The sequence below is a fragment of the Aspergillus lentulus genome, assembly GCF_001445615.1.
Source record: "Aspergillus lentulus DNA, contig: Alt12, strain: IFM 54703, whole genome shotgun sequence".
In the NCBI taxonomy this organism is placed as follows: domain Eukaryota; kingdom Fungi; phylum Ascomycota; class Eurotiomycetes; order Eurotiales; family Aspergillaceae; genus Aspergillus; species Aspergillus lentulus.
Window position 1 is genome coordinate 3,896,893 of NW_028322115.1, and position 15,719 is coordinate 3,912,611.

The window sequence follows — 15,719 nt, forward strand, 5'->3', positions numbered from 1 at the left end:
CGTAATTGTAGCCTTCGGTGCTATAATCTCTCAGAATCCCGCCGGCCAAGTAGACATGTCTGAATCGTCTCAAACCTACCTCGGAAACAGGCACCTTAGTAGTACGCTTCGATGTTCATTCCGTAGACGAAGCATTTGTACTGGTCATGGTATTTCTCCTGGATTGCTGCATGTTTACTTGAGGCGGATGCTAGTACTCTTCGCAATGATGGTGACGACGTTTTCGTCGCTGTCGTGAGAGCTAACTAAGTTGATATCAGGCGGGCACGATTTGTAATCGTAAATGGCTCCCGCACCGAAGCCCGTTTCGGCCGTGGTACGGCAGACGATAGCAAGTACAAATAAAGTATACCATAATCAAGGGTTGATATTAAGTTCACCGCAACATATCGCCCACACTGTAATGTACTCCACGGTTATGTTTGGGGTCATCAGGCGTTAAACATGAAGGGAAAGGGAGAACCCCAACACGAACACCCGCCTCTCGGGTCCGCATTCATAATGCGGTTTACTGGATTCCGGATCCACACAAGGCCACACAAGTTACAACCTAATACAGCCTGCGACAAGAGTCTAGACTTTTGGGGAAGAGCGCGTTCCGCGGCGAATACTGAGAGTCTGAGACGCGAGAGGGGAGAGAAGAGAAAAGTGCTGGAGCTGCGGTGCCTGCCTTCATACCCTTCGGTTTCCACAATCAGATTGCTCAAGACTAATGTCTGTCTCTACATAGTTCCCAGCGTCAACAGTCATTCAAAGGTGCGGGGAGAAAACGTCGCCCGCCTTGCAGCACAGTCTGGGTCGCTGCCTATCCCGTCCGCAGGGTTGAGTGTAGAGAAGGCAGGGGAGGCAAAGTTCTGAATAACAGAATCTACCTTTTTTTAATGTCATATGGCGGAAATTGAAATATACACTCTGCAAAAGCTGAAGGTGTAGTTTGAAAGTGAAAGCCTTGGGTGTTTTATGTCACACTATCCTCTCCAATGACAACAGACTATTGATAAAAACTTAAGCCAGCTGCGTCCCTATCAAGGATGGGAAGAAGCCCACTAATCTCTAATCAATTTTAAATCTAGTTAACAATCTCTGCGTCACTCGCGGCGGTCTGTATCACATCAGCAACAACCTCTGGCATACTGAGCATGGCTGAGTGGCTTCCAGCACAAGTACGTGTCCGCACTACCCCATCACCGGGCATAGCTGCCATAGCCTGCTGCACAGCCAAAGGAAAACATGCGTCTTTCTCACAAAAGAGATACGTAGTCGGCACATCACGATAAGCCTCATAGTTGAGTGGGGTAAAGAAGCTCGGTTTAGCGTGATAAACCAATTCAGTAGCATACTTTTTAGCCGTGTCTTCGTCAAGATCATTATAGAACTTGGGAATCGGGTCGATGCAGTATGACTTCTCGCCCTATTAATTTCGAAATATCAGTTATCCTCCAGTCAATGGAACCACCAGCCTAACTTACTTCAAAGGTCATGATTGAAGCTGCTCCGCCGGGAAGAAACGAATCGACCGATTGGCCCGCAGAGATGAGAAACGCTGCCATGTATACGAGAGCCACTACTCCACCCTTCTTACCCTGTGCAGCTATGTCTCGGCGTGTGCGGCCCTGGACGGATTCTGTGCCAGGAATACCGCCGTAAGAGTGCATGACCACAACCACTTCTTTCCCTTGGGAGATCAGCTCGTCTAAATATCTTTTCTGGATGTAGGCGGCATCATCGGCGACTGTCGTTGATGTTGGACCACCAACGGACAATAGTGTGATTGTTTCCACGGGATATCCCTGTGTCCGTAGGAGTGCTGCTACTGGTTCAAAAGTGCTACCCCGATGCCAGGCTCCGGGAATAAGAAGAATGGTTGGTTTCGGGAGAGACATCTTCGTAGTTAGGATGCTTGTAGATGACATGTGTCGTCGAGGCCGACCAGTGGCAGGATCTAGACAACTGAGACACAAAAGGCGAAATGCGCCTTATATGAGTTATATGATGAGGAAGCCTGACTGTTGTGTAATGCATAAAGCCAAGGGTTTCTCATACCCATTCGACGCCTCCTCTCCGGGCTTTTGAACATAACAAATGAGTTCACTAATCACACCGATGCCCTCCTTCTAATTACCGATCAGGTTGACGTCGAGCCGATTCTCCGCTGGAAAAAAGGATACCAGTAAAATGGGTCTATATTCTATTTATTGTGGATACCTTATAATAAGACGTCCTCACTGTAACCAGTTAGCCACGCGTAACTAACATTCTTTAGCAGGGAACCTATAATGTATTTTAGCATGGAAGTAACTCAAGGATTCCGCTATTTATCACTAGGAAATTTGGCCCTGTAAGCTGTGATACATATGGCGATTCCGAAGAGATATCAAGGTTGGCGCTAGTTAAGTCCGAACCTTTTATTAAGGCTAACTAGTCCCGCGAGCTAGGCCGAAAGAGGAGAAAATGTCATCGAGCCTACAGCAACTAGTCAACTACAACCCTGGAAGGCGGGTCCGCGAATTTAGCTGGGATGCGCTAGGCTGGAAACAGCAAAAAGTGTCATCACACTAGGTCAGAGATCTGAACTATGGAAAGACGACGAAAACCTAATCTGCCTAATATAATCTTCAGAAGTCCGGTGCTTTGAAATACAAACACATTCTAAGTATCACTCTCATCCACAGTGGGTACTGCGTATTTAGCTGCTAGGCCGGAAATGGCAAAAAGGTCATCAAACTAGGTCAGGATCTGAAGTTCTGAACTATGGAAAGACAACAAAAACTTAGTTTCTCTGACGTGATCTTCAGAAGTCCGTTGCTTTGAAATACAAACATGTTCTGATTATCACTCTCGTCGACGGCGTCCTGGACTTTAGGGGCTAAAGCCGAGTGCTTAGAAATGCGAAGCAAGATTCTGTGAACTTGGGGATAGAAGTTTGAAGCCGAAAAAAGATAAATAGTTCTCTGATGCTCCCAGAAGCTGAATCCTAAACTCATCAAGACCATTTTCATTCAGATCATTTCCCAGTTTCAACCTGCCAAAGATTCTATTCAACCACGATGTCCCGCTACGCAGAAGCTCATTCGAACCCTGCTGGCCCCGGTGACGCTCGGCCAACGGCTCTCCAGATTATCAAGGATGAAGCAGTCGAGGGCAAGCTAGTCGGGAAGGTGATCGTCATCACAGGCACTTCGTCGGGAATAGGGATTGAGACAGCTCGCGCTCTCTCTTTAACCGGAGCAAGGCTATTCCTGACAGCACGAGATCTGGTTAAAGCCAAGTCTGCTCTGGACGGCATCCTCGAACCGGAGCGTGTTGAACTCGTTGAGATGGACAATACTTCCTTGAGCAGCGTGCGTGCTGCCGCGAAAGCCATTCTCCAAAAGTCGAACGGTCAAGTCAACATCCTAGTCAACAACGCCGGCATCATGGCCCTGCCCAAGTTGGAGTATACCAAAGACGGCTTTGAAATGCAGTTTGGAGTCAACCACCTCGCCCATTTCCTCCTCTTTCAGCTCTTGAAGCCAGCTCTCCTTGCCAGCGCTAGCCCTGAATTCTCGTCTCGAGTCGTCAACGTTTCTTCTTCTGCCCATCATGTAGCCTCGATCAATGAATCAGGCAACTACAATTTTGAGAAGACTGAATACAACGACTGGGTTTCATACGGACAATCAAAGACCGCCAATATCTATATGGCCAACGAGATCGAGCGGCGCTACGGTTCGCGAGGACTCCACGCTACCAGCGTCCATCCTGGCATGATATATACTGCACTTATGCAGCACATGGACCCTGCAACAGTGGAGGCGTTCTCCAAAGACGAAAAGATGTATAAAATGATGAAATCGCCAGAGCAGGGGGCTGCAACGACGGTGTGGGCTGCGATTGGCCAAGAATGGGAGAAGAAGGGTGGAGAATATCTTGCTGAGTGCGGGAAAACCACACAGGGCAACGACAATCATGAGATTGCTGGTGTAGGGTTTGCTAGGCATGCATATGATGCTGAGAAAGAGGCTCAGCTCTGGAAAGACTCCCTAGAGATGGTAGGGCTGACAGATGATGAGTAGGCAACATAAGACAGAAATAGTAGGAATGTTAAGGTTACTATATCACTGTTTCTACATAACTACTCTTTGTTAGTTACTAGCCTTCAGAAGATGTCAGGCTAGATAGTCAACTAGGCATATTTGATAAAGTTCAATCCGCTCTATTTCATCTTGCGCTGATGAAGTGTCTCAACATTTGGCCATGAAAGTTCTTGTATTAACTGCCATTTAATTCTAGAGATTCTTATAGTCTCCTTCTTTACGCCCTACCGTCCTGGACGCATCATTTTTATTCTTATAGACGGGATATCAACCACTGAACTAATACTGAACTGTTTTTCTGTGCAAACTGTGCAACTTTCCATTTCTGGATTCGGTCCGAACTTAATGAGGTCAGTTTCTGCGTGGGCTTTTCTGGCCAGGGGAGCCAATAGGCTCTAGCCTGCGGGCGCCGGGTTGTCGAGTTGGCCGTGCATGGGGAATATCAAACGCTTGACATGAGCGAGATTCGGTATGAGAGGATCGCAGAGAACCGTCCTCCGACAGAACGAGCGATGATCTGAAGCATAAGCCACCCTTGTATGTAATTTTCCCGCTTGTATTAGTTCAAATAAGCAGTGTTTGCTGGTCTTAGACCAATATTTGAGCAAAAGCAGCGCCTTGTGCAATTAAAGGAGGAAGGGTATACTATGCGGCGTCCGTAGGTCGTGATATGATTAATTTCGAGTTGATATCTGGAACCGTACTGCGGATAGTCCGCTTCTTGTTTGTTTGTTTGGCATACTGTTACCGGTTTGTTCGGGCCTAAGTCAGGGACTCTTTGTGTATTTTCACTTAAACCCCCACGAATTTGGAACAAGGGATCTCGGTACACTTTAGCAAACCATGTATTATCTTCAAAGGAAAAGTCCATACTGAAGGCTGGCATAAAGTTTCAGCCATACCACCTGACTGGCGGATTGAAGTCAGTGCTAATGGATGGACAACTGATCAAACTGGACTACAGTGGGTTCAGAAAGTCTTTATGCCGGCAACTACTAGCCGCACAACTGGCCGATATCGAGTGCACATATGACTCCTATAACAGAAAGGTCAAGTGTGACTTCCGCCATTGATAAAACTATTTTAAATGGCTGTTCCTGGTCATTCTTCTTACCAGGAAGTGTGAGACGCCGCATGATTCTCAACAACTGCAATTCACCTCAAGAAGGGCTAGGAACAAGCAATATTGAGTGTATGTTGGGTGGATACATATGTGATGTGCATCCCCTGTATCTCGCTTTTCTGTGATTTTTGCTACGACCACACTCGTTTAGTATCTAGCTAGATATTTTGCTTATCAACAAATTACTCATTAACTACCTGGTATTTTGAGCATCTCTGTCATTCAGAGAATATCCTAGCCATCTATTTATTGCTGAGTTATGCTAGTGGCCTGATGCTCTAGTAGCTACCTACCATGTTTTCCAAGAATCTGACCCGAGGGATTGTCTCTGACAGTTTGAACAATCCAGAAGTTCGACAATTACCAGAACTCCAGACATATGTATTTCACCTGAATCATGTAAATAGTGTAATCGTATCTTATTTGTACACCTTGAAAGATAGAGCAGATATGCGGAGGGCTGCATTAGGAGAGAAGAGTAACATTGAACTCGGAAACTAAAGTAGGAGAGAAGCTAAGAAAGAAGGAGAGAGATTTGATTGTCATCTTCCTTAACATCTGCTTTGGGGCCTTCCTTCGCGTCTTACTTATTTTACGCCATCCTTCGAGTCATCCTTCAAGTCTTTATTCTCCGTAGCTTCACTCTTCAAAAGAATCTTCAGGCAAAGCAGATGTTTTTCCTGATGCAAGGCATCTCCACCGTTCTGGTATGCCCTGAAAATTTCAGAGTTTCGTTGCTCGAGTTTGCTGAGCATGTAGTCAATGGCATCGGTGGCGTACTCTTCTAAGAGTTCCTCTTTGGCCTCTTTGGCCTCCTCCTGGATTTCATGGAGTCGCTTGAGCCAGTATATGTATCTCCATGGCGAGAATCCAGTGGGTGATCGCTGCCCAAGCTCTGACTCAGTGAACATCTCGCCACCCTTACTGACGGTACTGGGGCATTCGTTCCAATAGACCTCTGAGAGCAGAATAAGATTGTGGCCTGTATGGCAGAGCCAAGCCACGGCAGCTGGCAACAAGTGAAAAATTTCAAGCTGATGCATGCTTCGCTTTGGATCTTCATCATCCGACTCCTCCCCGCTGCAAAGTCCCTGACTCTCCTCAAACAGATTGCGGAATAGAATGAGGGCAATCTGGCACAACCTATCCTTGCCGACGCGGGTTGAGGCCAGTTTGGCCAGGAAAGTCGCAAAGTTGAGTCGGTGTGTACCCGACATCGTCGGGAAGTCGCTGTTCCAGAAGTTGGTCATGTCAGTGGCCAAGAAGGGCAGATCATTCCACAGTGTGCCTTCGGCAGTTCGTGCGATATCAGCACCGTAATTTCCTCGTACGGGCCGAGTGAGCGGTCCCATTCCTTGAATGCGGACGATGTCGAGGACAAGACCCTCATGGTCGGGCGTTTCGTACGAGATATTCCGACCGAGCTGGTAGTACATATACCACATGGAATGAATGTACTTTTCAAGGGAATCCACACCATCTCCAAGCTCGCAGTATCGGGAGGTGATGATCCAGATTCGGTTACTGAAGGCCGCGCTCCGAATCTCCTTGAATTCTCCCCGAGCGGTGCACTGACGGGTGTCCTCTTGGTCTATCCGAAAAGCTTCTGATGTGGTGAGGTGAGGGGTGCCTCGTGGCGAAGGGCTGAGCAGCGAATCACGGAGATTATGCATTATGAGGTGTTGATGGTGTTGACTGATGGATTGATTTGGTTGCAGTTATCAGTATGAATGAAAGAGAAGTGCCACCTGCTAGAACCGGGGAGGGTGAATGGGAAGGGAGAAGATGAGGGATTTCTCTCAGGGAAACTCCTAGGCAGCAATGTACGGATTATGTTGCTGGTCAGACAGGGCTCTGACAGGGTGATAGTCCGGTTAGTATTGAACCCTTGGGCTTGTGCATGTGCTGTTTGAGCGCGGTCTTCTTTGTCTCTTGTCAATCACCCAGCAAGTGGAGCCATCCTGCAGCCTCTGAAAAATTACATTGGATGTGACGGTAATTTTAGTGATCTACCAGAAATACATCAGAAAAGATGGGTCTTTCCCTGACCGAATTCAGTGTAGCGCGGTCTGAGTGGATTTACTTATAGAGGAGTAGTTTAAATCATATAAGAGAGGAGATCATCCTTCACTACCACACATTACAATCATCAAACCGCCGCGCGAAAATGCTCAAATCAGCTATGACATCATCATCCCCTGCACAGTGTTGGTAAAAGAGATGAGCAGAAATACAAAGCATGCTAGTATTTACCAACTTAGGATGAAGTATGGTTTGATCACCCTTCCCCTTTTTAAAGTACAACAATCATGAGATTGCCGGTGTAGGGTTTGCAGGGCATGTGTATGATGCTGAGAAAGAGGCTTAGCTCTGGAAAGACTCCCTAGAGATGGTGGGGCTGACGGATAATAAGTAGGCAATATAAGGCAGAAATAGCTAGAATGTTAAGGTTACCATATCACTATTTCTACATAATTACTCTTTGTCAGTTACTGGCCTTCAGAAGATGTCAGGCTAGATAGTCAAGCAGGCACGTTTAATAAAGTTTAATCTGCTCTACATTCATCTTGCACTGATGAACCAATAGCATTCTATGTGGAGATACTTAGGCTTATTCTATGGTGTTGGGCTCTCATTGGATTAGGAATAACTGCTGTTTTCTACATCTTCGGGGTGGAGGCAGTAGAAGTTATCAGACAGATAGACTTTATGGACGGATTGCTCTCTACTACTGGAACAACACTATCCCTTGCCTGGATATTATGGATGGATGGATGGATGGATAATTTCACTTACGCTAACCTCCCCTCGCGAGTGGGTTTTAGGCCAAAGTACGAATCCATACCAAGCCTAGGAGGCTGTGGTAAACAATCCAACTTTGCAGACGATATGCGGCGTACAACAACTGCGCAAATACATGATTTCTTCGATGATAATGTGCCACTTCTTAGACGAACTTGGAGCCTTGCTGTAGCCTGTGTTTATTCCACTTTCACCTGTGAAAAGGGATTATTCCATTACCCCATGTGATACTGTCTCCCAACAGCCATGGTTTAACCACCTCTTACCAGCCCACCTTATTACCACTCCTCCTAGTGTAAATGGGTGAAACCTGTTACTATTTTCCCTTGTCCTTTGGGCTAGCGTCCAGATGTAGTCAGCTACATTTGAAGTTAGTCACCTAATAAGAACACAATGTGCTTCCCGACTCACATCTTGTACATCAATGTCACGCCCCTGTAAAGTTGGAACAGTATAGGCTAGTAACTCTGGTAGGCGAATGGAATAAGAGGATAGGGTCAAACAGAACCAATCTCGGATCAAAAGCTTGAAGAAAGAACAAGTTTGATGGGGTAGTTTGAAATACCCATAGGTGCTACGACAACCGTACTGTGATGCCATGAATACCAAATCAGTATAAGGTAACACATGACAAAATACAAGGGAAAGTGGATCACTTAGTATAACCATATAACCCATATCTATGTACGCGGCAAGTTACCGCCCCATGTCTCAACAAAAAGCCACAGCCCAGCTAAGGCTTCTACATTTCTCTCCTTTGATTTTCTTTCCGGTGCCTCTGGTTAAATGAACCCGGCTCGGTTGTCTCTGCCTCCTGCGGGGAATGATTATCCAATAAAATGTAAGGCTCGGTCTTGAGTGCCGAGGCTGGTGCATAGAAAGCGACCTTTCTGTGATTGAAATCTATTTCTGAATCTGTGCGGGGCACCCACACTTGACATAATGGGAAACCCTGATCCGACTGGCGAATCTCCTTTCTGGACATTGTCCCTCTTGCCTCGGAAACCCCTCTATCAGCTCTGGAAGGCCCCATCAAACCTCAGTATACTCCCTCTCAGTCCACCGCAAGGAGGGCCAGTACAAGCGCTCTCTGTTTGTGAATACCTAGCGCACCCCTCATTTACCGAATGTCTCCCTCCAACCATCTCGTAGGAGCCTGATGACAGCTTGAGTAGCACAAAGGTATATGTGATTTGTCAGATGCCGCCCGCCTGTTTGGGCACATGGCAACATGTCAGTTTGTCAGACTCCTCGTTACTTTAATACATGTGCAGTGTGGGGAGCAGTCTGATCTATTGCACCTTTCTTTACTCACGCCTTCAGTCCACCCGAAAGCTTAGGTGACGACCTAGTAGCGCTACAGGCTTAGCAGTTGGCAGTCAGTAGTTGAGCCGCGAAAGCCTCACAGCGATGACCAAGTCAACCAACACAATGGGCTCTAAGAGGTATGACCATCTAGAAACCCTTTGGATGAGAGTTCAGACACTAACAAGCTGTGCATTATATATAGACAACGAGCATCACGAGCATGTGAGGCATGTATCTACTGACCACTCACCCCTTGCCTTGATGTAGCTATCGCAAGCTGCGAAGTCAAGGCATTCACCAGCCTTCTGTCTTTTGATGTTAGATCCTTAGTGCTGACATTGGCGCGTCCTACCAGACTTGTCGTGCACGAAAAGTATTGTATATCTTCTGTGACTGATTTGCATAAACAGACCTGTTAACAGCATGATCATCTAGGTCCGTTGTGATGTTGTCAATCTTGGTGTACCCTGCACCAACTGCAAGGCCTTCCAGGTCCGGTGCTGTATTCCAACACCAAAACAAAGGAAATCCCGGGATACCACCGGCCATGTTAAGGGGGACTCATATAGGTGATCTCCACACTAATGCTGCTCTCCAAGCCTCGGCAACAGAGCCTTAACTCCAGTAGTGATGCTAACGCACCTTTTCTGCCAGTAGGGATTGCCATGTTGGGGTAGACCATCGATCGCACCAGCAGGCCTCGAATAACTCAATTTCCTGCCCTCTGTGGGATTGTCCATTATATCATACCACTGAAGGCATCCCTTCAACGTCACAAACAGAAGCCCTAGCTTTAACAGAAGAAGACGACAACGGCACTCTTGTACGTTTGGTTATGAGGCCAAAATTTACTCGTGCCCCCATCACCGACGCCGGCCGGGTTGTATACCAAGGCGAGTCAGGTAACGTTACGTTCCTGATCCAGGGCCGTCAGGGCGGCAACGACGTACACTATCTGCATCCCGAGAATACTGAGAGACGCAGGACCAGGCAGTTTAAGCTGGACAAGGTCGAGATGAACATCCTGCACCAACGGGGTGCATTCATTCTTCCACCGCGTTCCCTCTGCGACGCTATTATCGATACCTATTTCAAGTGTGTGCACCCTATGCTACCGGTCATCAACCGCGCCCGCTTCATGAGGCAGTACCGAAATCCTAAGAACCAACCGTCGCTACTGCTTCTTCACGCCGTCTTGCTAGCTGGCTCGCGATTCTGCGATACGGATTTAGCGTCTACCAACGGATCGGTTGTCCCAGATGCACAAATCCTCTATAAGCGCGCCAAGGCTCTTTACGATGCGAATTATGAGGATGATCGTGTTGCTATTATACAGTCTGTATTGCTGATGGGGTTGTATTGGGAAGACCCTAAGGACGTTACTAAGAATGCCTTCTACTGGAGCCGGGTCGCGGGAATAATTGCCCAAGGCTGCGGGATGCACCGGACCGTTGACCAGTCATATCTCAGCAAGTCAGATAAGAGACTTTGGAAAAGAATATGGTGGACCCTGTTCACTGTGGATCGGTCCATCGCTGTCGCCTTTGGGTGGCCTACCTATATCGACCTTCAGAATTGCGACGTAGAAATGGTGACAGAAGACGATTTTGTCGAGGATAACGCGGATGGCGTGGACAGGTCCAACGGGCTTGCATCGGATTCGGTGCATGTGCAATTTTTCCTTCAGTATGTCAAGCTATGTGTTATTATGGGCCATATTCTGGACCAACACTACCCAGCGGGCCCCAAAGAGCAACAAAGGCCCGCTGTTCATTCAACAGCAGCCCGCAACGATATATCCTTGGCAGATTGGCTCAGTAACTGTCCCCAAATTGTCTACTGGGAGGCGCCACGACATCACTTCTGGTCTGCGATCTTGCACTGCAACTACTATACAACGCTTTGTCTGCTTCACCGAGTACCAGTACCCCGAGGCGACTCTGCTCATTCGAGAAGAGTTTCTTCCCAGGCGGCAGCGATGATCACCTCTATTATCGAGAGCCTGGCGGTTTCCGGTCAGCTTCGATATTGTCCACCGTCCATTGTTTATAGTTTATTCTCAGCGCTGATCACGCACGTCAATGAGATACACACATCAGTTTCGACAATTCGCCAAGATGTCACAGACAAGCTACGCAGCTGCATGTCAGCTTTGAAGGCTGTGTCTCATGTGTGGCTGACAGGCAAGATGGCATATACTCTGTTTGAGCCGATTATCCGCAACAATATGCCCGAAGACGGAGTGCAAACTTTTGGGGCTAAGGAGCCTGAAAAGCATCACAGCCTGTCTCGACCGGAGCAACAGGGCAAGGGGCAAGATCTCTCGAAAGACGAAGAAAGAATATGCCCTAACCTTGTTTTTCCCAGCCCCAGCCAACTGGCGTCATATGGATGGTTGCAACCGCACATACAAAGCGCAATCATGAAGCAGAATGGCGGATTGAGAGAAGAGCATAACACCATATCCCAAATGGCGCCCTACAGCGTGGGACAGGGCGTGCATGGGCAGGTAGCAAATTGACCTCGACAAGTCTCTGGGCTAAAAGCTGGGCGCATATAAACTGACGCTTACTAGGGGCCACATACAACATCGCTTCCCGATTTTGATGTGGAAATGCCGGACGGACCAAGCCTGGATGGTTGGGCCGTGACTCAAGGGCAGCCTGCGCCAATGACGTTGAATATGAACGACTGGTAGGGGTATATCGTTCACAATATGAGGAATTATTGCTAAAAAGAAATGCCTAGGTTTAAGTTCTTCGGGGTAATTTATGATGCCAGCAACCCGAATTTTCACTATCAAAGCCAAGCATGAATCAGGTGAATCGAAAGTTGAATGAGGGCTAGATATTCTCGTAGCACTCCTCTTTCGCTTCATGTCTATAACCTGATCACCATCAATGGCAATGTTCGCAGCATATGTACATCGTCTATTGGGCTCACAGATTCCATGGAAGAGCATCTTATCACCACATCCATAGACAGTCCCTCCGCCAGGTGAGGTTAGTGCATAGTCGCCAGACTTGAATAACTTTTGGCCAGACTTGACGTATGGGCCTGTGATCGATTTCGAGGTCGCCCAATGTACATCATGCTCAATCTTCATGAAGCAATGGGTTGAGTAGAAAAGGAAGTATATGTCACCATGCAGGATAAGGTTAGGGGCTTCAACCAGATGTCCACCACTATCATCACCGTCAAGGACTGGGATATCGTCCCTAATTAGTGTACAGCCAACATCTCTTACTCTCTGTAGAAGGATTGGGGTGGGCATCAGAGGTGTGATACTGTTGTTACAGTCACCACCATGGCTAATGCTATTACTGTTCAACTCGAAAATGGCATAGCGGGTTCCGTCTTTGTCAACGAATCCTGCCGGGTTAATTGAGCCTCCCTGGTTCAGCCAGCATGATAGTGGCGTCTTATTTGGTACATATGGTAGGATCTGTATCTTCGTGCTGGAGATTTCCAGCACCGGAACCAGAATTTGCACAAAGTCTATGGTATTGTGCTTTCGTTCACCCATTCTCAAGGCGAAGTTGGCCTGATTTGTATTACGCAGGCCTGATCGTGCGCTGCGGCCCAATCTGTTACAGTTTCCGCGACCCTAAAGTAATATATGTCATCTATGGTCATAGATGGCCCTTTCCTAAACACACTGGCGCCATTAAAGACACTTTTCTCCGACAGCGATATCAAGAGGCATGCACAGAACTGTAGGCAGTATTAGAAGTTATACTCCATGTCGTCACTGGTAACGTATGAGCCTTATGTCGACGAGTGTATCGATATTTTTCGTCAGCGTCTTGCTGAGCTCGTCCACGCAAATGTTCTATTCTGAATTTGCTGCATTGTTACAGGTCCAAATCGACTTTTGAATTCGACTACGCTAGTAGTTAGTTACTTAAAGTTTAGATATGACTAATATGTATGCAAGATTGAAATCAAATGAAGGTCTGATTCTTTTCAACGACCGACTAAATAAGCCATATTTATATCCCGAGTATGAAGGTAGTTACATTCGAAATGATTCTGCATCACTCAGATTGAATCGGCAATCATGATTCCATAGATTGTCAGTGGTATCCTCGTCGTCTTCGCCGAATCATCTATCCTGGAAGGGGTTGAGAGAATGGCCAAATTTCTCCATTCGGTAAGCGGTAATCTATTCCGTCAATAATAACTAATACCGTCGCCCATTTTGGGACCAACTGTTCTATTATCCAAGATAACTTTTTGACTTCATATAATGCTTTTCATGCTGGAACAGAATTTCCCTCCTTCTGTCTCACTATGAGCAATTCAAAAGAAATTGTAGCCCTCCCCATCCGATACTCTGTCCTCTACTAATGTCTCTTGCTAGATAAATTTACACGTCGGGCATTGGGTAGGCTTCCAGTCACTCTTCAAGCACATCATGGCTGATTGGAGTTTAGGGAATTGATCTGGGCCTCAATTTCTGGTAAGCCCGCATTAGCATGGAACCTCAAGGCTTTTCTCACTGTTACTCAGGAAGGGCCTTTTAACAGAGCATGGGGTCAATCAATCAGGCTGGTATATTCTGCCACCTATGTTGCTGAGCGGCTACTCTAGTTTCCTGACAGCTTGTATTGTAGTCTCACGACAACGACTGACATACAGTCTGAACGAATGGGAGTTTACTTCAAGAAGGTGCGTTTCCAATGTTACTTCTTTCCATCTTTTCTGCTGGAAGCATTTCATATGACACTGAGCGATAGACCGAGAATAACCTCTATGTCCCACGAGCAATACTCACCGACTCTTGTCCGATTACGGCGAATCTCATTGACTGTAGACCCATAACAAAAGCATTCAGCCGGAAGAGACAGATATTCGGTCAGCACAGCTTCTCTAACTATTGGGCGAAAGGATTCTACAGTGCAGAAGGAGGCGACATGGTGGAGAAAATTATCGATATTGTCCGCCTTGAGGTCGAAGACTGCGACAACCTCCAGGGCTTCCAGATGACGCAAAGCATCGCTTCTGGCACTGGAGGTGGCATGGCCAGTCGACTCTTGGGCCGACTCGCTGAAGAGTATCCGGAGGCATCGCGAGCGACTTATGCCATAATGCCGACGTATTCCTCCCCTGATGGATGCATGATTAGACCCTATAATACCACTCTAACACTACATTATCTGACTGAATTTACGGATTTGGCGACCTTGTTCAGCTACCGAGTATTTCTGCCTAGCGATTGCTTTGAAAAATAATTTCGTTAATGTGTGGTAGGCTATGGACGACAAAATCATAAATCAACTGAAGATGGATCATTCCTTCGTACGCTACAGTCGGATAGTAGCGGATACTATTCTAGGCGCAACGACCTCATTGCGTTTTCCAAGCCACAGAGATGTGGATCTGATGCAGCTTATTGAACATATGGTCCCAACGCCGCGGATGCACTTCTTAACCTCAGCAATGATACCGGTATATGGCAGCCAGGGACATACGAATATGGCAGATTTGACAATGGCGCAAGTAGCCCAGGAACTCTCTCGAAATAGAGTCTGGACGATGGTGGGTATCCATTCCCACGATACTGGTCGGTGCCTTGCTTACAATGCGGCCTTGTAAGTCCTTGCGTAAACCCAAGCAATATATTCAACTAACAACAAGAAGCCGTGGCAATTATGGGTTCCATGACACACTTACACAATTCACTCGAGACGTCAGAGACAAAAGCAACCCAGCCTTCATGGAGTGGATGCCTGCTAACCCTCATTTTTACGCCTGCACCGTTCCGACTGCTGGATATGAAATTTCCGTTACATCCACAGGAAACTTTACATCTATTGTAAATGAGCTACGGATGACCATGGAGCACTTTGAATCTTTGTTCAGGCGTCGGAGCTTCCTTCGCTTCTACACGGAGCATGGGATGGAGGAGATGGAGTTTATGGAAGCAGCGTTGAACATGAATGACTTGATATCTGAATACGACAAAGCATAATTCGCGGGATAGGTGGCGAAACAAGTTCCATATTGACTTTGACTGGTCATGTATTCCTTGCCAAGATTGGAGGGAGGAGAGTAAAACTGGATATATTACCAGGTTCGAGCTAACCAGTAGCCAACGAAAATATGTCGGCCATGTCATTGCCTTAATCCACCAAGTGTATCGCTCCAAAAGTCTACATAGTACTATACCCCAGACTTTCCCCAGTTTTCCACTATCTGCCCAGTTCAAGAGCTCATGCAACTCTAATTGAGAAATATACAAGATACGGAAATAGCCTCACCTGTCATACAACGCGACTCCATCAACTTAGATATGTGTATGCCGAAATAGATATTGGCTTAGTGGACCATTTGAGCGCCATTTCATGCCTAGAGAGAATGGCCCATGGAATGTGGATGCTAATCCACCAGGGGAATTCGGAAGGCGC

At 47.0% G+C, this 15,719-nt stretch overlaps 4 protein-coding genes across 4 annotated transcripts; 2 read left to right on the forward strand and 2 right to left on the reverse strand.

The window, feature by feature from the left end:
• Positions 1 to 1,069: 1,069 nt before the first annotated feature.
• On the reverse strand, positions 1,070 to 1,883 carry ALT_7212 (alpha/beta hydrolase; the record flags this gene model as incomplete). The annotated part of the gene is made up of 2 exons (XM_033557250.2): positions 1,070 to 1,411; positions 1,470 to 1,883. 2 exons carry the CDS (start codon positions 1,881 to 1,883, stop codon positions 1,070 to 1,072), a joined length of 756 nt encoding a protein of 251 aa, XP_033413141.2.
• A 1,164-nt stretch (positions 1,884 to 3,047) lies between these two features.
• ALT_7213 (WW domain-containing oxidoreductase) lies at positions 3,048 to 4,055 on the forward strand (the record flags this gene model as incomplete). Its single annotated transcript, XM_033557249.1, has 1 exon — positions 3,048 to 4,055. One exon carries the CDS (start codon positions 3,048 to 3,050, stop codon positions 4,053 to 4,055), a length of 1,008 nt encoding a protein of 335 aa, XP_033413140.1.
• Positions 4,056 to 5,786: 1,731 nt separating this feature from the next.
• Positions 5,787 to 6,872, reverse strand: ALT_7214 (DUF3632 domain-containing protein; the record flags this gene model as incomplete). Its single annotated transcript, XM_033557248.2, has 1 exon — positions 5,787 to 6,872. The coding sequence occupies one exon, from the start codon at positions 6,870 to 6,872 to the stop codon at positions 5,787 to 5,789; it is 1,086 nt and encodes a 361-aa protein (XP_033413139.2).
• A 3,272-nt stretch (positions 6,873 to 10,144) lies between these two features.
• Positions 10,145 to 15,283, forward strand: ALT_7215 (cutinase transcription factor 1 alpha; the record flags this gene model as incomplete). Its single annotated transcript, XM_033557246.2, has 6 exons — positions 10,145 to 11,818; positions 11,885 to 12,003; positions 13,926 to 13,980; positions 14,049 to 14,510; positions 14,563 to 14,903; positions 14,953 to 15,283. 6 exons carry the CDS (start codon positions 10,145 to 10,147, stop codon positions 15,281 to 15,283), a joined length of 2,982 nt encoding a protein of 993 aa, XP_033413137.2.
• Between the last annotated feature and the right edge of the window lie 436 nt (positions 15,284 to 15,719).